The sequence below is a fragment of the Rhipicephalus microplus genome, chromosome 8 (assembly GCF_043290135.1).
Source record: "Rhipicephalus microplus isolate Deutch F79 chromosome 8, USDA_Rmic, whole genome shotgun sequence".
NCBI lineage: Eukaryota > Metazoa > Arthropoda > Arachnida > Ixodida > Ixodidae > Rhipicephalus > Rhipicephalus microplus.
In genome coordinates this window covers 97,290,426-97,317,171 of record NC_134707.1, presented here as the reverse complement: position 1 = coordinate 97,317,171, position 26,746 = coordinate 97,290,426, and the positions used below count along the sequence as shown (strand labels likewise).

The window sequence follows — 26,746 nt, the reverse complement described above, 5'->3', positions numbered from 1 at the left end:
TAAGGTTTTTGTTTAGTTACAGATAACGGGCAAACGATATTCATTAAAGTGTTTGCCATTACGTCAGAGGCTATACTGACAAAAAGATTTATAGTCATCACTTTTTTTTCACAGCATTATGATAAGGTTTTACTTCGGAACAATGAATTATTGACCGTTAAAATATATTAGCATAATTTGCGCAGCTCCAACCTTGCTCAACGCGGTCTCCATACACCTGCCAATTTTATAGCGAAGAATAAACCCACCTTGGAAAAAATGATATTAATATACTTTGCAGACAGAAGCGAGAATTCCTCCATCGATCCGGAATTCTAATTATTTATTGAGACACAAAACTGACAAGCAAACTCAACTAAATGTGTCGCATCAGAAATATATAAAATTACTATAGCTTACTTTTGTTCACAACTGTGAAAGCTTGCGCAGGTCCACGTTTTCCCTCTGCATTGTAAACCATTTTATTCGACATCCTGTGTAATAAAAAACACAATAAATTAATATTTTATTGTGCAAGCAACTTAGTCTACACAGTTCTAATTAAGCAAACAAGAAACATGAGGTTCATAGTGGTTGACGGTTGAAGGTTTATTGAAATAGCATCATCAAATACAAATGACTTTGTTCGCAAGTGCTACAGAAGGAAGGCCCAAGGTAAATACCAGCAGAGGGACCTCCTATTGAGAATAGATGGAGGAAATACAGGACACACAAGTGACGATGCGAAACATATTATTAAGCGTGAATTTTTCAACAAAAACAGAAAAGCAAGAGCGCAAATAATATAAAGTTGAAAGGCAAAGAACATACAATAACAAAAAAAACGTGTAACATACATACATACATACATACTGCAAAAAGTTACATCAATAATAAATGAAAAAAACACTAGAAATATGAAACGCTGAAACATTGTTAGCATGAAAGGTGAAAAAAATGTTTACTTATTTTATTTTAAATTTTGCAAAATATGAAGAACTTTATTGACCAAGGGAAGCGAGTTCCACAGGCAAATACCAGAAAACAACGCTGTCTGTTTACCATAGGTCGAGTGTACTACCGGCAACAGTTAGCTAAGATCAGAGGAGAATCTAGCTAAACTTGTGTAAAAAAGCGAGGTGAGATGCTTTATAGTTCAATGTCCAGATGACGTGTACAAAAAATGAGAATACCTAGTTTGAATGAGATGAAATGATTGATGGGGAGAATGCCGAGATTACTGTACATGGGCGTGGCAGACTACCTTCAGTGACTGAAGGTGATAATTTTTATTGCTTTATTCTGCAAGAGAGCAAACTTGAAGAGATGAATCCTGTAAGTGTTTTGCCAAGAAGAACAGCAATATGTTAAATGACTATAAATGAAGGTGAAGTACGTTGCACGAAGAATGTGCAGAGGAAAAAAAGGGGTGAGTTTTAATTGAAACACGATTGCTAAAAAATCAGACGAAATGGTGGCGATGTATTCATTACAATTTAAGTGAGATTCAATTGTAACACCAAGAAGCGTCGTTGTATCGGAGGGATGAATAACATGCCAGTCAATTGATAAAAATGGCATGAATGGTATTGTCTTACGTGAGCAATAAAATAGCATGAATGTCGTTTTCCGTGGCTTAATTACGAGCTGATTGATAAGGCACCCTTTTACGACATTGTCAGCGTCCTTATTAATTTCCTTAAGTAAGTTTTTTAAATTGCTATTCGATGAAAAGATAATGGTATCATCAGGATATAAAGTACAATAAATGAATTAGGACATTTACGTAAGTCAATAATGTACAACAAAAACAGCAAAGGGTCAAGAATTGAGCCTTCAGGGGCACCTTGATTAATCATAATGAAGTCAGAACAGAATTAACTCACTATAACACGCTGGCACCTATTCAACAGGTAGTGCCGAATAAGCGTTTGTGAGTGACCAAATATATAATAAGAGTCTGATTTTGCAAAAAAAAATTATGGTTGGTGGTGTCAAACGCTATAAAAATATCCACAAATACGGCCGCGACAGTGAGGCCGTTATCAATAAAATTTTTATGGTATTCAGTGAATTCTAATAAAGCGAGTTCTAAAGGTGAGCGTAAAAACAAACTGATAGGTTGTCAAAAGACTGAACTTGTTTAGATAGTTTTTAGGTGGTTAGTAAGCAATTTCTCCATAACTTTGCAAATGAAATAAAGAGAAGTGATCGGTTAATAGTTATTGATAAGGTTCCGATCACCTTTTTTAAACAGTGGACCCACCTCACCTGTCTTTAGTTCATCAGGAAAATCACCAGACTTAAACATTAAATTAGTTACGTGAGCCAGAGTACTGAAGGTTTTGGAGATGATAATTTTTATTCTTGATGAGTTAAGGTTATCTGGATGGGCACCTGTACATTTTAATTGTTTTATTACTTGGCCAACTTCATGCGGGGAAACAGGCCATAGATAGAAGGAATGCGGGAATCGAGGAAGAGAGGAAGCAGGGTACGAAGTAGACAAATTTGCCGTGGAAAAGGGCAAATTAAAAGCATTCGCAACTTCAGAGACATTTGTGAGTACTCGTGTACCATCCGAAACCTCAGAAATCTCCGGCTCCGAAGCATGCTAGTTCAGAAATTCCTCATTTGCGCTTCATTTGTTTGGGATGTCATTTCCTATTTCAAGATGCGTCTCTCATAATCATAGCGTAGTTTTGGGACGTTAAACCCCGCAAATCAATCAATAAATCCGATTTCAACATTGAGGTTCTAGTATTAGGTGCGCTTTTTGTCTTTTAGCAACACAAAAAGTCTGTTCGAGTACGTTCTGGGCCACTGTAGAAGAGGTTAGTCAAAACGCCACATTTTAACCCTTTTAGATCAGTTGTTTTTTTTTCCCTAATGTTGCTCAGAAGAGCATTAGTTATCCATGATTGTCTGAGAACCAAGTATCCTTTTCTGTCTAAGAACCGAGTATTCTTTTAGGTAAGATGAGGTGCTAGTACAATTTTTATTGCATCGCTAATTTTATTGTGGAGTTAACAGTGAGCAGTTATAGCAGAACTGTCGTTTAAGACATCAGTACAATCGGTCTGAGAAATGATACTACAAAATTTCCAATCGAAAATACATCTTTGCTGACTGTATTCAGTTTTTTCACGCTAGTATTGAACACAAGAAACACGTGAGGATGGTCAGTAAACAAGAAATCTATGACACCGGCAGGCTTATTTGTAGTGACATTCATTAAAATGTGGTCAATGAGCGTGCTAGGCCCACATGGTACACTGCGTGTTGAAGAGCTGATCAGGCACTCAAGCCCTTTACATTGAAAGCCTTTTACGTAATCCAAGCACGAGGTGTCAGCAATATCAGTGATATTTACGCTAATGTCACCCATTATGATTACCTTCTTGTGCTCATCAATATTTTGACCGAGTGTTTCATTAAGGGCAAAGATCATGTTGCCTTTATTGCACCACAACGATCATGTTGTAATTAGCGGGCCCACAAAGGTCACTGCATTCCTTACTTAGTCTCCGTTTGCGAAAAGACCGTGCTTTTCGGACACAGCGAAGTAACATTTGAGACACCTAATCGCGTTTATCTTTACCTGTACGTGCGTTTTGTGCGTCATTTGTGTGACCAACACAGGGCACGCTTCGATCTGCTTGCCACTCTGCTCCTGGCATTCTGATTTGTTGCTATCGCATTCATTGCTTCGCCTTCGGGGCAAAGCTGTGACTTTTTTGCGTTCCTTTATTGCGTTTCTGTGTGCCAGCTGACCTTGTATTTTTCAGTTGCCCTACACTACTGCTTTCGGGCAAGAATATTCGGGCTTTTTAATGCGCAAACTTTAAAGATCTTGTTGTGAATCTATCGCATTCGTTGGAGCGATTGCTGCAGTCACTATTTATTAAATAAATGTGTCGTGTCGATTGAGCTAGTTCAAGGCGGGTAGAAATACAGTTGTACTGTATGTCTCATCACAAGTGTAGACGCAGATTCTTCACTATATACTAGATCAATTTTAAGCCTTCGGTGTACTGGTGATTATGAGCGGCGCATTAAACGCGATATGTAATGCAAGATTGTTATTTAAAATATTTCTTGTAGGAACTATGCAGCTGTCATTCACAAGCAAGAGAGCTGCAGAATCAAGCCCAACAGGTGAAATTCTTTAAAAACCTGTGGTAGATTTATCGTTTGTGCTCTGTATAAATTAAGCATAAACTTATGTTTGCTCTCAACAAGTTTTAGAAATTATTCCTGCATCTTGCTTAAATGCAAAAGTGTGGGGACCGTGCATGATTTACCCGCGCAAAAACTTGATTCGTCTCAATCTGCACATAAAGAAGAAAACCTGGGAAAGATGTGTGCATAGCCAATGAAAAAGTTGGCAATAACCAGAGCTAAATGTTTAAAACATAATGGATGGCGCAGCCAACAGAAAGGTCTTGTGACGCATATTAGATGTGGCATTATTAATACAACGTTGGCGATGTGCATGCCAGATATTTCTAGCTAAACTGTTTTTTGACATTATTGGCGATGTTTCGGACCAACAATAATGGCTGCAGCGACCTTCGAAAATATTGGTCATTCCATTCAATATTGTACGAATGCACATTTGGTTTAGCGCTACCAAAAAAGTGACCGTAGAACCACTATTTCTGTCAATGTTTGCAAACCTTCGGAGGAGATTGGACCAATGCAAATGTGTGGCCTGGGCCTACTGTGCACTCTAGTGGATTGCTTGCTTAATCCTACCTGTAAACAAAGCTTTGTGGGGAGGAGGGGCTGTGATATGACAGTATATGGGAAAGTGAAGCTCGTGTAACTGACAAAGATGACTCCTTGTGCGTAAGTGATTCTTTTTTTCTGTTTGTAAAAAAATGTATGTATATTCATTTGTTGGGTGTTATTTTCTGAGGAGCGTGACGCAGTGTCGTTGTGTTTGGGGAGCGAATATGTCCTCTGTCCTGTGTGTTCTCTGTTATATTAATAAAAACAAAACGGCTAGCCTTTTTTCGTTCGTTATGGTTATGATAGTGTCTAACAAAGAAAACGAACCCCTCAATTTACGCTTCTGTACCACACTCTTAAATTCTTGTCATATTGGCGCTGTTTTACTTTCAGCAGCAAGGCTAATTCATTATCCGTTAACCCACAGGCGGCTCGCTCAAACATGGTGGTGCCCTATTTTTAAATCCATTGTAATGTAGCTGTGTAATATTAGTTTCCCTTACGTTCAAGTTTTGTGAATACCCAGTGCAGTAATTCCATTACCTATCAGCATTACGGCGTCATTTCAGCTATGGCAACTCACCACTTTTCAGAAGAGAACACTGTCACCATCACCTTAGTCAGAAGTCGAGCGCTACGATTCCATGTCTCCCGATATTCTTTAATGCATTTTATGCCAGGATACTCCATCGATGATAAGTTTAAATAGATGACGTTGGAGTGCATAAACTGAAGAAAGTAACTTCTTTAGTGCAGCAACTCATAAAGTTCTGATGTGTGAACACTGAACGAGAAATAAAAGTACTGTATTTTGTCATATAGCGCAGTATGCAACTTACTCTGGCGTTTGCGTTTAGCATTGTGCTTACCCGCCTTCCGAAACAGGTAGCATGACTACTTGTTTAGTTAGTATTGTATTTCAAAAAATTACACTTTCTTAGGGCGCAGGGGACGTTTCAGAAAAAAGGCAGATGGGACAGTGCGCACACTTGCAACCATTTCAGGGAACATAGCATGAATGAATACATGCAATAGGGTGAGGAGATGACACACAGAAAAGGAGAAAATGATGACGCATGCGCCACAACATCGTCTTTATATACTAAAATGACTATTTACTAGAAAAGATTCAGTTTCCAACAGTCTAAAAGACGCGCCACATACACACACAGTTCAGTTCCTGCTTTTTGAATAAAAAACGCTTCATGACTTTTCCATGCCTTCTTGTCCCTGTATATGGCTATTACTTCGCATTAATCAAACAATAAAATACACCCACAATTGGCATAGTTTCTTACCTGGTGGCTGTTCATTCACCCGCGCTTGAGATTCGCGTGTTTCCTAAGGCGATCGTTCAGACAGCTCCCTGTCTGAACAATGTAGTACCGACAGCATGATAAAGAATTGAGATACCTACTATTCCTTCTATGAACATTTTTTTGTGTTTTGTTTCACCGCCAACACTTGTGATCATTCACATATCACTGTTTTACATAGGAAGCTTTGCTTATTTTGGGCCGTGAATGCAACCTTCACCACAGTTTTTTAACGATTCCTTTAAGGCAGTGCGATACTTCGTGCACATAAGGAATGGCAGACACTTTGGTCTTCGGCTGGTCCTGAGGTTTGAGCTGTGTATTCTTCCCTTGCTTCAATTTATCAAGAAGTGACTGTGCTATGCGTGGGAGCTACTGCTCATGAAAGCCTGCTTTTTAAAGTCTGTTAACATTGTTGCCAAACCTGCCGCTAACCAGGCGATGACCTGATCTTGACGATGATGTCATCCTGCAGTCTTTAGCAATTTTTCTCTTAACAAGCTAGGAGCACACTGAACTAAAGCTCAAGGTTTCAATTTTCAAGTTTGTTATTTTCAGAGAACACCATCGTCAGCTGCAGATTAGTCATGTGCTCAGAAAAAAACTGCTAAAAATCTCTCTCGTGTGCTGCCGTGTGTCCTGCTGTTCACGCGACCCCTCGTCAAAAGGCAAAAGCATAAAGTTCCAAAAAAGGATAATTTGGTGTATGCTTGCCCTTCGCCTTCAGTTGTAGAACGTGAGAGCATAATAGGTCTCTGTTCGCGTGCGTTCCTAATTGCTAGCCTATATTCACTGCTGAATCTATACCTAAACAAAGCTGTGAAGAACAGAGATAGAGAGAGAGAGAGCGAATGAAATTAAGGCTGGGAGGTTAACAAGACATTAGCATCCTGTTCACTACACATCGACAAAACCCTTTTCTGGGCCGGCCATGCTAATCTATTTCTTCTTCCTCTGCTTCGTTCTCGCTGATCTCTCGCCCAAACCTCGCTGTCATTCTTCGCAATCACAGTCGGACATGACCTTGCGTACGGGGGTCTCTGACAGTGTTTCTGTGGAACAGCACTGGCTGTTTCGAAGTTGCTGGGCGCGGCCACACTGCGACTTGGTCTGTAAATATCACCGTGGTCGGTCGCATTGTCTCTGTAAAACCTGGGTCTTGGCTTACACCTCGGCCGAAGATGACTCTGGGGGACGACAATGATTGTGCTGTGGTCACCTACGACCTCGGCCATGCTGCAGCTTTGCAGGCAAAATGGTTTCATTTTCGTATTATGGACGGAATAGGCAGTCTCGCGGTAGTCTAAGTTGCCTGACGATGCGTATGTGTGGACACTTTTCTCGATGCTAAGTTTTTACGACGCTGCAACATGACTAGTAGTTTGAGCATAATTTACTCTGGTAAACGACACTGGGTCTGCCACAGTGGTCATCGCAAACCTAGTAGAAACGTATGTTGAGCCAGAAAATACTTGCACAGTACAATATGCGTGTGAGCGTGGACCAACTGTGGGGCATGATTGTGATTCGACGTGGCTTCGCTTGCTTTGCTGTCATAGCTCTTTCTTGTTCTGTGGTCATACTGCGCCTATGTGTGTGAACGCAACGATTCTTCAATTCTACGTGGATGTCGTTGCAGTTGTTCGATGGAACCTCATTGCTTTGGCCGACTTGGTCACTGTCCCAATATTCGGTGGTAATATCTATGCTGGAAAAAACGCCTTTGTGATTGTCCGTGTAGCTGTCAGGAGATTATGTTATGTGCGTTGTCACGCGGAAAAGCACCTGTGTTGTAGACAGTATTACCGATGCTGGTTATCTCTGCCTGCGGCACGTCGATGGAGCTCACAACATCGGACAATTACTGCTGCGGCGTCCGCAGTTGTGGTAGCGACTGGTGTGAGAGAGTCTCCCTGCAACCAGAGGGCAGGTCTGGTTGTGATAGGTAAAGGTCCACACGATCATGAAATCTCTCGGTCTTCGGTAATGGAAGGTGATGGTACCGCACTTGAGTCGAGTACCGACGAGTCCGAAACCTCATATGGCGAGCTGCAGCGCACAACTGCAGCCTTGAAGTGAAACCCCTCTTCTGGAGAATCGTAGGTAGTGGTCAGGTTATTGGGAGTAGTCGATCCAAAAATATCGGGGGATGCCCTTCCAAAAACGGCAATAAGCTTGAAGCTCTGATCCATCCATCACTTCTGCTTCACGCCTTCATTCCGGTGCCTCTCCACTGCACCTGCTCGAAGGTGGTCTAGTACCATAAGCCGTTTCTCATGCTCCGTTCAGGCCTCATGCACGGATAATGCATCAACAGTTGTCATCGAGCTCTCGGTATTGTTCTGGAAACCATGGAATTCCAGTAATTCACAGACGACCAGTAATGTTGAGACGGCAGGCGCAAATGCAGAGGTCACCAACGCGAAGCATTCCAGCTGTTCTGAGAGCTGCATGAGGACACAGTTGAGATTTCTGCGCTGCTCGGGAGAGCAGGCCTCAAGGTTTTGTGAGACGGCTACATCTAACATGGCGTTGCTGGCGCTCAGGGCCGGCAGGATTGCAGGAAATAGCGCAGAGCTCAGTGCTGTTACGACGCTGACCATGATACAGAGTGGTGCGACAGTACGCCGCCGCTGCACTGTGCTGTCCGACAATCTGTCTGTGGGGCCAGCGGCAAGGTTAGAGAAGAGGAATGTAGAGGTTGTGCTCGTGATGTCAGGTCACCTGTCAGTGGAAGCTTGGACAGCACCCATTCGCGTACCTTGGCACCGCCAAGACAGCGAGTGGCCTTGTTGTCCGGCAACGCTGCTCGCACTTCCGACGGAAAAAAAAGTGAACCTGTATACCAGCCTGCTGGAGCTGCTGTGAAACGCCAAGTGCAAGTTCAGTGGTGAAGTAACATTCTCTTTGTGCGTGTTGATGAGAATATCACACTGTGTGTAGAGGACAACACTTGCACCTGCGCCGTGAAACATGTGGTTGAATCAAAATCATAATAGTTTCATATTCTAACTAAGTATTAAACAAATCGGGGGTAGACTATACACAAGCAAGTCTCACAGAACGAAAAAACATAGTGTTAAAAAAAACATGTTCATAAGTAAAAAATTGAAAACAAAATGGCGTTTAAGAATTATTTTTAATTAGAGATACAACACAAAGATAAAATTTTATGAAAGAAAAAATGCCAATAAAACAATGTTGAAGGAACACTAAAATAAAGCAATAACTAGGTATATACTTTTATAAGGTCATTATTTGAGAAAACACTAGGATAATGTTTTGTTTTTTATTTATAAACCAAACTTTCCCTACGTGGCGCTACTGGTTTCAAATTTTCGTATTTTGGCGACATTGGTTGAATAAAATTTTTTGAAACAGGGTATGTTTAGACTGGAACGCACGAAGGATAATGTATGTAGTTTCGCTACGCAGGATCCAGTAGACGTGCTCAAAATCTTTCACGTCAAGGTGATTGTTTTGGGAATCACAAGGTGGCGTCTCCACCCTCAGTTTTTTGATCGTTGCTTTTATTTCTTGTATCCTCAAATTGTGAGAATTTATTGTGGCTTCGTGTGAGAATATCTTGCTAGTTCGAAGGACATTCTGGGACTTCGTGATATGATTGTTTGTAAACTTTGTATGTCATCTTCAAGAAGCAGAAAGCAGGTGTGTGAGCCGGCATGAGCTGTTTTTATGTGTTCCAGCTCTTTTTGGGATTATACAAGCAAATATAGTATTTGGCAGTTTGTACAGTAACATATCGTTTGAGGGGATTTCATGGAACTGTTAGTATGTTCATAATAACTAAAGCTCCAAAGGAAACAATGCACTAATAAAGTTATGTTGTATTGTTGCATTGTCTTGAACATGCAAGTAACCCCCCATTTTATTTTTAAAGGCAAATTCAAACGGCAATGTCGATCACCTTGCCAGATCACTCGCAATAAGCCCGCGGCGAAAGACCCCTGTGACTTAAGTAACCTGGAAGCTGCTATGCACTCTTTCTTAGTTTCGTACCCCCTCATTCAGCGCTGATATCAGGCGTGCAAAAACGCTTTTTTTCACCAGAAAAATGGCGTGCATCGCCTGTCGTGCGTCGATATTTCGCGAGTAAGTTTATGTCAAAATTTAGACCACGGTGGAAATGCTCTGTGTCTTTGACAGTTTACATCACTTTAGTCTTTTCTGACATTGCGCTAACATCAGCTGCGAACAAAATGACTGAGCATTGCAACTGCTATAATGAAACAATGATGCATAACTATTTGCTATTGCAGTCATGTGGCTAAGGCACTTGGCTTCTGACCCGCAGGTCGCGGGATTATATACCAGTTGAGGCGGCCGCAGTTTCAATGGAGGCGAAAATGCTCAAGCCCCGTGTGGTTAGATTTAGGTATACGTCAAAGAATCCAAAAGGTGAAAATTTTTGGGGCCCTCCTCTGTGGCGTCTCTCATAATCATATTGTAGTTTGGAGACGTTAAATTATAACAATCATCAGCATTGGTGATGACGAACGACGCTATGCGAGGCAGCCGTCCACGCATTTCTTGAGGTACGCGTGCAACGTGCGCACATCGAGTTCAATGAATATCCGGGGCGCAGCTGCGAGGGAAATTCCATTAGAAGATTAGATATCTCAAAAAAAGCTTGCGGAAATGAATCATCTACTTGTTCCAACCACCCCTGATGAAACCGCAGTCGTGATTTGGTGCTGTCATCGATAGCCATCATGCAGTCTACGGACACTGTAAAAAAAGGGCGAACTAAATAACTGTCCCGCAGCCGCTCAAGCCTTGATTGCTGGCAACGCGATGGTAAATAACAACCGCACCATTCTGAAGGCCCGTCACCGGAGAGGTATCACATGGCAGCGATGACCACCAATAGTATTTTGCTGAACCCGCCAAGCGTTCTGCATTATCTGTCGTTAGCATACGTTTCGATGAGATGACTATCATGATGTGAAGTGCACCAACTGGTTTCGTTTGTATGAGGAGGATATTTTCGGGCTTCAACCCACACAATTTGCAACACTTAGCCCTGAATGGCCTTCAGAGATGTTCTTAGTAACCAAAGTGCTGAAGACCGAATTTATCAAAGTTTCTCGTGAATATAAAACACATGCAGTTGCTGGCGCCACTGAAAAGGATCACTTCAGGCTATTTCGGCGCAACTAGAGCCTGATGAATGAACATTTGGTGTATTTAAATGCAATATTACCAACTGTGAGCAAGAAAAGAAAGGTTTTGCACGATTTATTCAACGAATGTTTTATAACGTTTATAAGAATGCTTTCAATTTGATTTCAGCCGTATAGTACGCTATATAAAAGTTATTATCATGCCACAACACTTTGGTTTAAAAATATAGCTAGAAACTCCATAGAAAAGCGACGGAAATATAGTGTGTGATGACAAACTACAAAATAACTTGCGTTTTCTAGCGTTGGTCACCTAAACATAGCGAAAGTTTGTGGCCGCAGAAGCAACTCTTTTCAGTAATACGAATTTGTCAGCTAAGCGGTCTGCTTAAAATTCGGGTAAACCTCGAGTGACCTAAAGACGAGGGCCCAAGCCCCGAACAAAAAGTGAAAGGATAAGGCGAGGCTAGATTATCTTGTGTAAGAGGTGCGCAGTAACTGATTCAATGACGCGGACAGGAAATGGTCAACTTACTGCGCGCTCACTTCTCGTAAAATCTAAATATTTCAATCTCTTTATAAAAAAGAAGGGGTTTTAGTGCCGCTATACATTGACCACTGCTGTTCCATTGACAGAAGCAAGTGCCGTAAACAAAGCAGCACATGCTTGCTTCGTGAAACATATATGCATGCATAATTATTTTATAACACAGGATTAAGACACCTGCCCCTGATTAGCATGTGCTTATTCACGTTTGCACGTGATATGCCTATTCCTCACCACAATAAGGTCACATTTGTTTATTCGTGATATAAACAATGACCGCTAACTGCGAATAAATATATGGCAGCACCCGTGGTGACTCGACCATATGCTTATGAACCATTGCTTGGAGTCAACATAAGGAACACATTGTCGATGCTTATGAGCCATTGCTTGGAGTCAACATAAGGAACACATTGTCGTTTGTGTTGTGGTCGAGCACTTGTATCAAATCGTATGTACCTTCGGAAGAGGACGAAAAGCCCCGCGCTCTGTGTAAGAACCACTGCCGCCTTTTCCAGCCTTGCCGTATGGCCCTTTTGAGTTGTGACCCTGTTGCGACTTCTCTGGTTCAATAAACCTCATCACATTCAGTGGAGGACGCTGAGATCACCACGCAGGCCTAGAGTTCCACTCTCCCAAGTTGGCTTAGAGACGACCACACAATATGACGGGCGTAGTCACTAACTAGCCCGCCCCTGCACAGCCAGCACCACCGGCTGCCCCGTCTCCTTGCCCTAGTGCTACCCGCCAACGGGACCCACCCATATTCAGGGGCAGTGGTGACCAAGACGCCGAAGACTGGCTCTCCTTGTACGAACGCGTAAGTGCCAGCAACAAGCTGAAACGCGACTACAATCTCGTCTACGTTATCTTCTATTAGGCTGACGTCACTAAGCTTTGGTGCACCAGCCGCGAAACCGCCATCGCCAAAGGGTCCACATTCAAGATCCTCGTGACCGAAGCGCTCAGCCGACCAGTTGTCCGCAAGCTTCACGGTGAGCGGCGTCTACGCCACCGAGCCCAGCCGCCTGGCGAGATCCTTCCCAGTAATAGTGAGGGTGTGCTCGACCTCTCCAGGCGTGTTAACTCATCTATGCGCGAAGAAGAAAGGTCCGACACATTCTCAAGTGTATCGAAGACAACACATTCAAGATTTTACTGGTTGAAAGCGCGACCACTGTGGCAGTCCTCGTCAGCCTGTGCCAGAGCTTTGATGCATTGTGGCTTCAACTTTCTCTCACATGGCAGTGTGTCCCACCTCCTGGTCGGATCTTGGCCGTCGCAGTCGCAAACGGCAACGTTCACCAAGAAACTCTATCCAACCAGATTACAGACTTTATCAGGGAAGAAGTCTCGCGACAGCTCTCCTTGCTGCCTCATAGCAACGCACCCACCACAAGCCTGCTTTCGACACTGCAATGGGCTGTGCGTGCCGAAATTTGCGATTCCCTCCCAGCAGTTCCGGGCCCTTACCCGTTCACTTCCGTTCCATCTCATCTCTCGACTACGAGCTACACAGCACCTGTGCCAAATTCTGCTCTCAGCTGTAGTCACGCGGCCCCAGCGACATCTAGGCTCCTTATCCGCAACACATCATCTCGCCTCGCTTCCAATTTACAGGCCCTCATTTCGCTTTTCCCGTCCATCTGATGCGTGGTGCACCCATGACATCCTCCCTCTCTGCCTCGCGTATGGCATCGCTGGACACATTGCACGCGTCTGCCGCCGCTGTCACACACCTGCGTATGCCTCCTTGGGAACTCCTACCTAAGCGCCGCAACATGCCATTACATGTGCATCTGAACAGGGACACTCCAACTCTGATCGCCGCTGATCAAGTGATCGTTACTCATCCACTCATTTGCGATCGCCATTTTCTATGCGTCGTCAACCACCTCCTGAGAAAGGAAACTAGTCAGTGCATTTCAGAGGCAAGAACTGCTACATCTGCGCAATTCTAAGGCCTCCATTTTCACCTCATTTTCCCCGTGCAACGTTATTCATGTCGATGTTGAGAGATTCACCACACTATATCGGCTGTCTTTTTAGCAAATCTGCTGAATTCACCACCCTGAGTATTCGATAACGGTTTTTAAGAGAAGGAGGGATAAACAACAAGAGGGAAGGCAGGGAGGTTAACCAGGCACATGCCCGTTTTCCTACCCTACCCTGGAGAAATGGAATGGGGGCCATAAAGATGAGAGAGAGAGGAAAGAGAATAGAAAGAGAAAGAGAAAAAAAGAGGATTGTCAGTCAATTGGCTGGCGCGTACGCAGCGGTGGCACTACACAAAAGTTACCGGTGGTCACGTAGGCCTGTAGTCCTCAAAAAGCACAAGACAGCTTTGACTGCTTTTTGAGCCGACGAAAGGCGTTGACAGTATTCCAGTGGTTTCTAAAAAAATTCAATGCAGTTCCGATTAAACTTTGCTGTTCAAGTGTCTTCGCAAACACTGCTGTTCAAGCGCCAGTTTCATAATTTTCCGAAAGCAAATTTACACTTCAAATTAGACTTGAAAGGTATACAGCGCACGAAGACGACGTCATGAACTTAAGAAGGGGTGAATTGGCATTGATGGTTACAGTCGCACTTTTTTTGTTTGCCGAGCACTCTGCTCACCTATGCATTCGCGCAGACGCAAGGCGGATGCTGAGCTGACGACATGACATGTTGGATACATCATGAGCATCGTTTGTCCTCACAATTGGCCGAAGGGCTCTGTAGGTTACGCAGTGCTGAAAGGAACTTTTTTGGTTGAGCGTACTTTTGTGTATTGTTTAGTGCAACTGCATGATCAGCAATGTCAAGTTGTGCTCTGGCGGGAAAAGAGCTGCATGTGATATCATTGCAAAAACGCAGAGATCAATTCCAGCACAAGTTGTATACGCGTACACATATATTGGTGTTTACTCCGTAGCAAATTCGAGGCAGTATGATTGATGCTTATATCGTTCTCTCGTCTTCTGCACTCCGTTACAGCATAATAAAAAAATGCAGCTCTTCCTGAGCAGGCCGGTCTTTCACTTGTGAAATAGATTTGTTCGAAGTGCTTTGCGCTCAAGCAGTGAAAATATTTTCACACAATGTGAACATTAAGCATACTAAGACGTAACGTTTGCTACAGCAGCGACGCCAGAGTTTTTAACGTTTTTTCTACTATCTCAATGTTTTGAAATAAAAAACTAGCAATACAAATGCGTGGATGTATGGAAAACTCGATTATCATAACCACTCTAGAGCTAATTGATGTCAGAAAAGTGAGTAATAACGATCGGATGGAGCTTTGGCGCACATTTTGTGTGACAGGATGGACCGTTGTTTGCTCTTACATTCATTCTTAGGCTGTAACCGAAAATAGCAGACTTTGTTTCAATACAGGTCATTTGGAAGGGCGAGAAAGTTTTAAGTGCTAGCCATCACAGAAATTCAACTTATCCTGTCGGTAAATCAGAGAAAGGCCTATAAATAATTTTATTTTTAATATCTTGTTCAGTGTAAGGACAGTTGTAACCCAGTTGAGACATGGCTCGAGCGGCTTTCAAATGCTCTACAGGCGTTCTCGACTAACTTCTTTAATACTCGGCTCAATTATATTCACTATTAAAGTTCTCATCGCTGTGAAAATCACTGCGAGTACGGCGACCTAGTCCTACGCAGCACCTGTCACATTAGAAACACCAGCGGAGGTTTTGCAGTGTCCTTCACGCTAATGTGGGATAGCCCATTCGATTGTCTTACCACTATTGGCCATGACCATAATGCGTTGCGTGGAGTAGTTTGTGCTGAACCGGCATCCTAAAAAAACAGAAAAAATCAGTCAGTTGCGCTTTGATTAGCGAAATTGTGAAATCACAGTAATTCACCACAGCCCAACTGAACTTTTTTTGCGGATGTTTGCCTGTATATAGCAGTAAATTTGTAGCCATGTGACCAAAAGTCATAAAAAGGATATATTCTGCTTCCAGTATTATAAAATACGAGATGGGGAAGAACGTTCATGAGATTTTTGCGTGTTCAGCGCCAGTTGTGAAAATGGCTTACATTTATACGGGCTCTTTTTGAGGATTTACGGACAGTGCTTTCCTTCACATTTATTGGCTGCCTATGCTAGCTTTTATGAAGATGACAATATTTATAGCGTGAAAACAGAGCAATGATACAATGACTCTAGCTGTGTCGTCGTTCTGTTCTTGCGCTATACCTATCGTCATGTCATACCAACTAGCCCGAGCTGCCACACGTCGTGAAGATGTTGAACAGTACAAGTATTTCGTGATTATTTACTGCACATAGACTCCTCTCTGCGCAGTTGTTTTTATGCTCATAGTGTGGGGCGGTTTGAGGAGATACCATGCGTTTCGCACCATCAAAATCTTTGTCATCATGTGTTACATTTTCCCCCTAACTTCATAGGTGACCACCAACTGCACCGTAACCCAAAGGCGAACTAAAATATCGCGCCAAGCTTTTAACACTTTTAGAGTATGACCACCTGGAGTAAGTCCACTATTGTTTGACTCTGCGCAACCATTGCATGAGACAACCATTTACTCCTCTTCCCCAGCACAGGGTAGCCAGCCGGTCTGGAAACTGGCTGGCCACCCTGTTCTTCTGCTATTTCCTTCCTCTGCTTCGTTAGTTAACGGGAATATGTAGCACTTAGTGGACTCTGTAGTGGTCCATTATTCAATGCTCAAGTGCTTACTCTACTGTCGCCCCGCTGCGGTGGTCTAGTGTCTAAGGTACTCGGCTGCTGACCCGCAGGGCGCGGGTTCGAATCCCGGCTGCGACGGCTGCATTTCCGATGGAGGCGGAAATGTTGTAAGCCCGTGTGCTCAGATTTGGTGCACGTTAAAGAACCCCAGGTGGTCTCAATTTCCGGAGTTAACACTACGGCTTCTCTCATAATCATATAGTGGTTTTGGGACGTTAAACCCCACATATCAATCAATTACTCTACTGTCACGACTTTCTCTCTACTACGCATTGTCATATCATATTTGACAAGCTCTTCTTGACCGACTAGTTTTCCTTAGAGGTCACTCTGTGGCATCGTTTATGACAAATACTATTGAAGATTGCAGTGTTTCTGAATAGTTTATTGTACAATAGAAAATCGGCACAAAGTTAGTAATATTTGTGTGGCTTTATGGTACTTGCGGTATTGCAGGAGCAACAGATCTAAGGAAAATTTGTGACATGTCACTTGACAGAGTTGTTTCACAGCCTTCTCGAAAACACCAAAAAATAATTGATTGATATGTCGGGTTCAACATCCAAAACCCACCACTCGATTATCAGGGACGCCGTAATGGAGGGCTTTGTGAGTTTCGATTACCTATGATTCTTTACCGTGTTCATAAATCTGAGAACATGGTCCTACAGCATTCTCAGCTCCAAAACATCGAATCTCGCCATCCTGGAAATTCTAAAGAAATTGGTGCTCTCGCTATATTACGTCCTTCACATATCTACCCTTTCGAAGTGGCCTACTGCTGAAACATTTCATGTTTGTCTCAGCTAGACGTGATACCTTATAGTTTTTGAAGACGTGCCTTGATGGGGTGCGAAAGAGCAGCGGTGCACATGGCGTTGACGAGGTTGAAATGGGCGTCGACATGGGTGCTGGAAGAATGGTTTGAAGCAATACTTAGCGTAGAGTTGGCTCCAGTAAACGTTTGTTTGAAACGCAAAAACACGGAGGGCGGGTTGGGTTTCGTGTTACATAACAGACAAACTAGCTGAAAGAGTAGGCAGATTTAGTCATGCAGCCATACGGAGGCAGTCTGCAAGACATTTGAAGGGCGGGCCACGTCCATACGGCTGCTGTGGGTGCGCAGCTGAATCTGTGTCTAGTGTTTTCAGTCGACGTGTGGTCGAGCTTAGCGTGTGTCGGAGAGGTGAAGCGAGCAAGACGTGTGCTGGGAGTGGGCACAGGAGCCGGCAGCGGCTGCGGGCGAGGGAGAGTGGCGCCAACGCGCAGCTGCGATTTGACCTAATTGAAACCGCTCTCACACCTATAGCGAGGAGAATTTTTGGACACACGGGACAGCGTTACACAGGCTAGTCAAAGAGCTGCTTCGCATCTTGAGCACGACTCAACTTCGAACTCCGCATACACGAAAAAGACTCCTGAGGACGCTCAGCGAACTGACCATGGGAGACTGAGATGAGATAAATCATGCCTCTTACAAGTAAACTTCAATGTGAACGAACAAACTAATATATATTAAGGTGCCTTAGAATAAAAAGAGCGTAGAAAGAGTGAGAACACTAAAACTGTGATTGTTCCCTGGAAAAAGTTTTATCGAAAACAGCCAGGCCAGCGCGGAACACAAAGCACAGCTACAGTTAAAGCAGGAAGGGTGGCTTTTCAAGACCACGCTGTACATGCTAATAAAAATATTTAGGGCATTTTATCCCTAAGCCAGGTTATGATTATGAGAAATGTCGTAGTAGAAGGCATCGGAAACTACAACCACCTAGGGTCTTTATCGTGCAATGACATCACACAGAGCAAGAACATCTTCCACTTTGCCTCCTTTGTGAAGTGACCACCACATTCAGTTGATGATTGATATGTGAGGTTTGACTTCCTAAAACCACCATATGATTATGGGAGACGCCGTAGTGCAGGGCTCCGGAAATTTTGACAACCAGGTTTTTTAGCGTACACCCAAATCTAAGCACACGGGTCTACCTTTCCGCCTCCATCAAAAACGCAGCCGCCGCAGCCGATATTTGATCCCGCGATCTGCGGGTCAGCAGCCGAGTACCTTAGCCTCTAGACCATCGCGGCGGGGCTACCACATCCAAGTTCAAACTTGCTACCTTCACGTCAACAGTCGGAGACCACAGGTAATTCTGCCACGCGACGGATTGTTATAGAGGCTTTTAATGCCAACTAAAACAAGTACAAATAAAATGTATCCACTACACCATAATGCAGTGTGATTTCAATGATGTCGGGAAGCACCTTTTATGCCTTATTTTATCATTCTTCGGAAAAGTGATGATGATGCTATGTGGTTTATAACGTCCAAAAACTGCTATATTAATATGAGAGGTGCCGTGTGGAGGGCTCCGGAAATTTCGACCACCTAGGGATCTTTAACATGCTCCCAAACCTGAGCCCACGGGCCTACACCATTTTCGGCTGAACGAAAAATGCAGCAGCCACAGCCGGGATTCGATTATGCGATACTCAGGTCAGCAGTAGTTTAGCCACTACACCACCACCGCGCCGCTTTTTGAAGAAGTGTGCTGCCCGCTACACCTTTGTGAAGAGTTTTTCAAACCCCTCACGGTGACCTAATGGACAAGGCACTCGTCTGCTTACCTGCTGGTCGCGGGATCGACTACCGGCCACGGCGGTCGCGTTTTCAATTGATGAAAAAATGCTTCAGGTCAGTATACTTAGATTAGGGCGCATGTTGAAAAACCCCAGATGGTTGAAATTTTCGGAGCCGTCCATATATAAGATGGGTTTTAGGGGCGAAGCTCCTTAGGGCGTGGGCTGTGCGTCCCCTGTAGCCTGTATGTAGCCACTTCTAGTTTAGTTCTTGCAGTGTTCACTAGATGGCGGTACCGTCCCCGGTATGTAGCCAACTCTAGTTTAGTTCTTGCAGTGTTCACTAGATGGCGGTACCGTCTCCTCTATGTAGCCACCTCCCGTTTAGTTCTTGTAGTGTTTACTAGATGGTGGTACTTGTAGCTGATGATGAAAAGATGCAAGATGTTATAAACTAGAAAGCGGTACTTGTAGTTGATGAAAGACGCGAGATCTTATAAAATAGGAATGATGTCACATATGGCGCGTGTCATTGGTTGAAGGCAATCGTTCGATTTAGTGCGGCGACGCACGCTAGGGGGAGCGTTGTAATAAAATCCGTTCGCTGTTGGCGCGCGCTCGGAGTCGCCGGATGGATAAGGCTGCACAGCGGAGAGAGCGCAAGGCGGCAGCAGCGCGCGCTCGCAGACAGAATCCCGATGTGCGAGCGCACGAGGCAAGGGACATCGCAAGCCATCCATCGTCTAAGAACAAATAAAAGTTGATTTGTGTATATACACACACAGCGTTTCTCACGTCTTTACATGATGATCGACTGGGCGAATTACACGGAAGATTCACAGTTTACCGATGAATCCCTCCGGAGCTTCGCCCATTCATCATCATTCACCCCTTGAATATGCCGTAATTTTTTTATGTTAAACTCTAACGAATATTAGGGTTTGGGCTGTGTTTCATTTTAATGAATAGTTACGGCTGAGCCACTTATAAGGAGTTAGAATCAATAACTAGTCAACTGGTAGCGCGAGGCCGATTTGAATTTGAATATAAATCTATCACGACATAGTACATGTGTTTACACAATTATTTCCTTGACATCACGTTATTACACAATAGTTTTGCGAAGCATTTTCAAGCATGATAAAGGGCCTTTGGTAGAATAGCGAACTTCAACGTAAAGGGCTAGTTCGAATGCCATGTGATTTCGGCTACCTCTTCTGATTTCATTAGTTTTTTTTTATTGCAATAGTGGTAACGGACACTGGTTGTGACGGGCGACTACGGCGCCAAAATTGGCTGTTGTTGTGAAGTCATGACAGTTGTCGCGCCCGAATCCCAAGTTGCGTAGAGTGTGCTGCACAGTGCAAGTGGCATGTGAAGAGTGGCCCTCAGAGCAGATATTGATTTTTTGCAGTATTCCTTGACCTGCCTTAATGTCAAGTAGGCAAGCACCCACCGTGATTTGCATAGTCTTTTATGTGTACAGTCGAGGTACTCGCGGTACATCTGCGAGACATCATCTACACTTTGTTGATGCTGTATTCGACAGATCACGGCGAGATATAACAGTTTAGCAGTGCATAGTGGGTGACAAGCATAAAACCATGCAGTGGTCACGAAATTAGCATTGTGTGATGGTTGGTCACTTTTTTTTACACTTCTGCCACGCTGGCTCACTCGTTTCCGTGCCGATTCCTCACCCGGCTTGGCACCTCTGTAGGTGCTTTTTGCAGAGCAGCTTCAAGTGTTCGTGTCTCTCTTAGGTAGAATACTCGACTGCCACCAGATATCCCGGGTTAAAGCTCCATCCGATCGATGATATATTCTTTTATTTCTACTTATTTCGCACGGTCGCCGTTAAGGACACAATTGACGGCGGACAAATGCACTACTGCTATTGTAATTTTTGAGCAGTTTTTGTCTCTAAGAGCAGCAGAATGGGTAGGCGTAATACCCCGAAAGTATCATGAACATGTTTTTACTTGAAGGCACACAAGCGTGAAAGCATATATACACTGTGCCCTACACTATGTCAGACAAAATTTTGAACAGAGCGCCCCACACGCGGAAATAATGTCGTCTTTGACGTCTCTTGCAGTGTGTTATATTCTCATAAGATGACCCCCAGATGATAGCACTCCGGGGGGGGGGGGGGAAGGTGCTGGAACAGTGCTTGTAGACAGCGAAACGAGTTCTTTCTCTCACGTTTCAACTGTCCGGGGCTCAGTAACCCAGTAGTAATACACCCTCAAAAACAGCCTTTCAGAGCCAAATATGCTGCGCCGGTGTCCACAGCAGCTCAACGGAAAGCAGGGAAAATAAAACGCTGCCCTGGTGCTCCTCGTACTGCTGCTGCTCATAATCTTGTGATGCTGTAAGACGTTGACGGACAAATATTGGGGCTGTGTGGTCTATATAGTGATAGCTTCACGGCGTTATTCAGTCGATGAATCAAGGGCTCCTGTGAAAATTTTCTGCAAAAGTGGATTTTTCTTGCGGAGAAACAAACAAAATAACACAATATTAAAGTGCTGGTGTTGTGTCGTGTGGAGTTACAGGCTAGTCTAAAAAACGAATAATGCTCAACTCTGTGTTGATGGCCAGAGGAGACAGACAGAGAGCAAATACCAGCTAGTCTGATTGCATTGTTAAGTAACTTCATTATTTGATGGATGGCACACCGTCTTAAACATATTATTTGTCACGCATCAACAAAGCGGGTCTTCAAAGTATGTAAACAAAAGCGTCCACGATCTGTGCGGCATTAGTGGGGCACCACAGCTGACGAAAACTTCTTACGGGAGGAAGAAAACACCTAATAGTCGCAGCACCACAGGTTGCTAACTCCTGCGCAATCGCATGGCAGGTGGTGTAAATTGTCGAAACCTTTACCCTCTTGATACCAAAAATAGATATGAGAACGATGTCAGGAACTGAAGGCAACCGGAAGAAAAAGGTGGAAAAGTTTGTCAAGTAACTGCATAAGTTTTCGTGGATCACCTAAAGTTCGGTGACGTTCGCGCTGGTCGTACATCACTCAGCTGCACACAGAGTGATAAGAACTGGGCCAGTAATCTAGACATTTCCAATGGTCGCACATTCGAAGGACATCGTGGTTACCGGAAGTGTGGCTCTCAAGGAGCTGGCCGATGAGACTAACGCCTAGGTGGCAAGGTGCTTTCATAAGTCATCCGCGTTAAATTCTGTGGCCGCTGTCATGGTGCGTTGGGCTGTCTAAGCATAATTAACTATCGAGTTGACAGATCGAGCTTTGCAGATTGTATCTTCTCAGTATTGTGTATAAAAAAGATCTCTGCATAGTTATTTGCTAGCTTTGCACAATACAGAAATTGACAGCGGACATGGTGGCTCTTCATGAAAAACCTCGGGAGAGTTCACTGATGACGGGACAAGCTATCAGCACAAAGCTCTAAGCGGGCAGATAGGAGATTGCCACGCACTTGTATTCTTAAAGCCGTAGTGCACAGCGACAAAAGACGCCTACTGGCATCCTTCCAAGACCTGAGCTGGAAGAATGTGCCATCTGACTGTTTATAACCAAGAAATTTTCACGTGTAAGTATGGCGAAATTGTGCCTCTAAGACAAACGATAGCAAGGCACTCCCTTTCGGTGATTGAGTAGTTCCTTTTGGCGCCCAATAGGAGACTGTTGACATTGGCTATAATGCAGGCTCCCCCTGCCTGATGCTGGAGCAAGATAGAACCCTTTTCGTGATGGTCGTCATCCGCGTGAAACCGTCCAAGTGGGTCTTTTGTTCGGGGTGAACCCCTCAAGTGCACCAACAGAAGGTGTTGTCAAAGTAATGAGCGCAGAAATATTGTAGCCTACACAGCGCCCAAGAAGAAGGGCATATTTGTCTTCACTAGGTGCATGAGAGCCTGTGCAGTGTTTACAAATGTGTTCGCAGGGCACCTAAAGTGTGGGCACATCCCGAGGAAGGTACGGCTTCCTATGTGCAAAAATACACTATCAGATTCTGCTCAGGTGCTGATTAACCAGGGCCAGTGCGTACACCAAAAAAAGTTGACAAGTTGGTCAGCCATCATGAGTTACTGCTATGTAAAACGGGCTCTGATGCATTGCGAATAACAAAGAAAGCGGAAGATTATTGAGGCAAATTGGAATGGTTGGTGAAAAATTCTATAATATTATCAAGGAAACTCGGGTAGATTTACTTGTTAGAGCGACAGGGGACAGTGTTCACCATCCGCTCGCAGGTGGCCTGAGGGTTGCATAGCCAGAAGGGTATAAACTTCAGTTGGTCGAAAACGTAAGGAAGCACAAAAGAGTTCTTTTCAATGGCCAGCTTGAACTGAGAAATTTAATTATTTCCGTGAAGTTGACTCAATGTCTCATCTATACGTGGTAGCTCGTATAACACGGTTTAACACGGTATAAAACGTGGTACCTTGTATAGCACGTGGTAGCTAGTATAACTCAGATTTGGGCGCACGTTAAAAAACCCCAGGTGGTCTAAATTTCCGGAGCCCTCCACTACGGCGTCTCTCATAATCATATGGTGGTTTTGGGAAGTTAAACCCCACATATCAATCAATCAACATGGTTCTGGAGACCTTGTACAAATACCAGTGGTTTATACAGAATCTCCAACTGTTCTTGAAAACCACTACAGGGGTACGTGTATGGGCTACACGGTTGTTCAGTTTTGCTCTAATGAGCATAACTGAACAACCATGTAGCCCATACACGTACACAGTCGCATTCTTGGTGTTATTGTGGCGCTGCACAGTGCATTTTTGACCCAGCAGAAGATCAGAAAAAGTCCAATACAGGCCAAAATTATTCAAGAAGGTGAATTAGCGTGTCAGCTTTGCGAAAATATGGCATTGCGTAATTATTTTTACAATTTGAAAGATTGACTCAGTAGCGAGCGCGAAAGACGTTTTTAGTTGAAGCGACGAAGACAATGAAGATCATGGGTGGACAAAGCTGAAATGGCACCCCGCCGCGGTTGTCTAGTGTCTAAGGTACTCCGTTGATGATCCGCAGGTCGCGGGATCAAATGCCGGTTGCGGCTGCTGCATTTCCGATGGAGGCGTAATTGTTGTAGGCCCGTCCGCTCAGATATTGGTACACGTTAAAGAACCACAGGTGGTCTAAATTTCCTGAGCACTCCACTACGGCGGCTCTCATAATCATATGGTGGTTTTAGGACGTTAAAGCTCACATATCAATCAAAGCTGGAATGGCGCTGTCATCTCAGCGCTGCAGCAAGGCGAGATCTACGCAACGTTATAGCTCTCCTGCATATCAGCTAAAACTACCCCAGTGTGCAAAAAATGCAACCGTGACTTTTACTTGACTTTTCAGTAGAGCGATAGTGTAAATGTGCGTTTATAGAATTGATCTTATTGGGGAGAATATATTCGCTATTACTTGCAAGTTGTGGGGACGTTACAGTGCTGCAGGTCACTGTTAGTGTTCATGAACAAAGACGCTCGGCATAACTGCATGGTTTTTTTTTGTTCCTAGGTGCGCTCAAAGTTCGAAAACGCTGGCAGACATATCTTGATGTGTTGTGTTTCCGTAACCAAAGAGGCCCTGACGCTACTGCTTTTGTTCATATTAGGAAATGACCGTTGCATCTGAGTAAGGTGTCCGTAGCGTTGAAGCATCCGTACGTTAATTCGTTGAATGGCTTCGCCTGTTGCTATTGTATGATTCTGTCACACACCAATGTGTCATTTTGACTTTTCTTCTGAAATAACGCTGACATAAAGTCATTTATAAAGCAGTTTCGAGCATTTGTCTGGGCTCTGTAATTGGAATGCCTCATGTCTTGTCGTAATCATGCTTTATACTTCGTGTGACTGCGTGCTTTTCACTCCTTGATTTCATCAGGGCTTGTAGCAAACAGACGGCGTCGACGACTCCTGATTTTCCACAATATGGGCATGTGAACTAAATTTTGTTAAAGTATAGTATCGACTCAATCGCCTATGTTATGTGTTTAAGCATGTGGATACCTACCATAAAAAAACAACTGCTGCATGCACAAAATTTAGTCTAGCAGTTTGCTATAGTTACTGCAATTAGACGAGGACTTACATCCGCTGATTCATGCCTCTTCGTTTTCTCAATTTCTTCCACTGAACGCATCTGTGTGTCCTAGTCCCGATAAATAAAACTGTGTCACAAAAAGGCTACTAACATAGACTGTTGCAGCGTGCCGCCCTATGACCATCAGTAAAAATGTACACTTCACTTTGATGTGGTATACATGCCCATTACATCTCCCCTGCTCTTTGTTCCTATTTATTTTCACAATGTCGTGATACTCAACCTACCAACTTTAAAATAACCGTGTTTGTAGTTAGAAACCCATTTTTAGAGAGCAACGGCGATAATTAATAGGAGATTGTACGCTCCACATTGAAAGTCGCAATGTTGATGGATGTTTCAAGTTTTACATTTCGCAACCATACGCCAACAAATACACATCGTATTGCCGTCGCTAATGTTATTACTTCACATTCAAGTTGGTTGAGTACAGTTGGTAGAAGGTTTACGCCTCGTATTTTTTATAAGGAAGCAGTTCGGGTGGGTGGTACACGCCAAGATAGTCGTGGCACTGCGTACTTGTTACGCTTAAAATGGGTTCGTGTCTGTAGCGGCCACCGTTTTGTAGCACACCACTCCTACTTTGCATTCCAATCCTTTTATTCTTTTCTTCTTTTTGTCACAATTTTTTCGCTTACACTTCCCCCACCTTCGCGAAGAGAACACTTTGTAACATTGCAGCGTAACTTGAAATGAAGCGAGGGCTGCACCCTTCCGCTTTGTAGATTCTGTATTTGAGGCGGCAATTAAAAAGAGGGCCACACGCCACCACTATAACGGGACGTCAGTACTGATTCCCTTAAAGCTAACACGCCAAGGACGACAAGGCGCCTTCGACGAAGATGGGTCCTTCTATCGAAAGGTAGGTCAGCCTGTTTTGGGCGCTTCCACTGTTCGCCCTGATTACCCCACTACATTCGTACCACTGTCGGCTCCCATCTTGATTTTGGATTAAACATCGTAGTCATAACGTTGTCTTTTTACTTACACAAATTATTGATATTGCTATGCTAAATGTAAAAATATATTTTCAATTATATTATTCATTTATTGAGAAATAGCATCGAAAATGTACTTCAAAAACATAAAAACCATAACTTACCTCTTGTTCAACAGCCAGAAGTGAAGGTATAGCTACAGCAACTAGAAAAAATACCCAGAACCAAAGGGTGTTGAAAGCCATCGTTGGCATGCAACCAATAATGCACGTACAACTATTTCAACGTGAACCTTTGAGTGCGAAAAGGTGTAAGCGAGCCTGCATATATTCTAGTCAACATGACCTTTTCGGCAGGAAGTTGGAGTTCAAAGGCACTATGAAAGGAAGGACGTAAAAGAAAATAAATACAGATTTTTCAGGAGTTATCGAAAAAATTTTTGCGAATCTGGAAACACGTGTCGAGGCCCAGTTCATTACTACTTTGGCCTTTATGTGCACAAAAGTCACAATTTGATAATCTTCACAGTTGATTTCAGCAGCTATTTTAGCGGAATTTTGAGGGGACAAATATTACTTTGCACATGCTCTCGCTCTTTGTAAAACTGCAATATCAAGAGCACCGACCATAGCATTCACATGGGCTTTCACATGAGCGCTCAAAAAACAATAATTGGCTCATTTTAGGGGCGAAG

The 26,746-nt window shown here is 43.6% G+C and overlaps 1 protein-coding gene across 2 annotated transcripts in view; it reads right to left on the bottom strand.

Moving 5' to 3' along the window:
• The window catches only part of LOC142769284 (uncharacterized), a 32,187-nt gene extending 5,811 nt beyond the window's left edge, over window positions 1-26,376 (bottom strand). Inside the window, exons 1-5 of one of the 2 annotated variants that reach the window (XM_075872395.1) lie at window positions 26,217-26,376; window positions 25,103-25,162; window positions 15,459-15,515; window positions 5,297-5,442; window positions 400-473 (exon numbers count right to left, since the gene is read on the bottom strand). In XM_075872395.1, the coding sequence (XP_075728510.1) occupies window positions 400-473; window positions 5,297-5,442; window positions 15,459-15,515; window positions 25,103-25,162; window positions 26,217-26,306 (427 nt within the window). In that variant the 5' untranslated portion in view covers window positions 26,307-26,376. The remainder of the gene's footprint in view (window positions 1-399; window positions 474-5,296; window positions 5,443-15,458; window positions 15,516-25,102; window positions 25,163-26,216) is intronic. The other variant, XM_075872396.1, reaches the window with a different exon arrangement.
• Window positions 26,377-26,746: the final 370 nt, after the last annotated feature.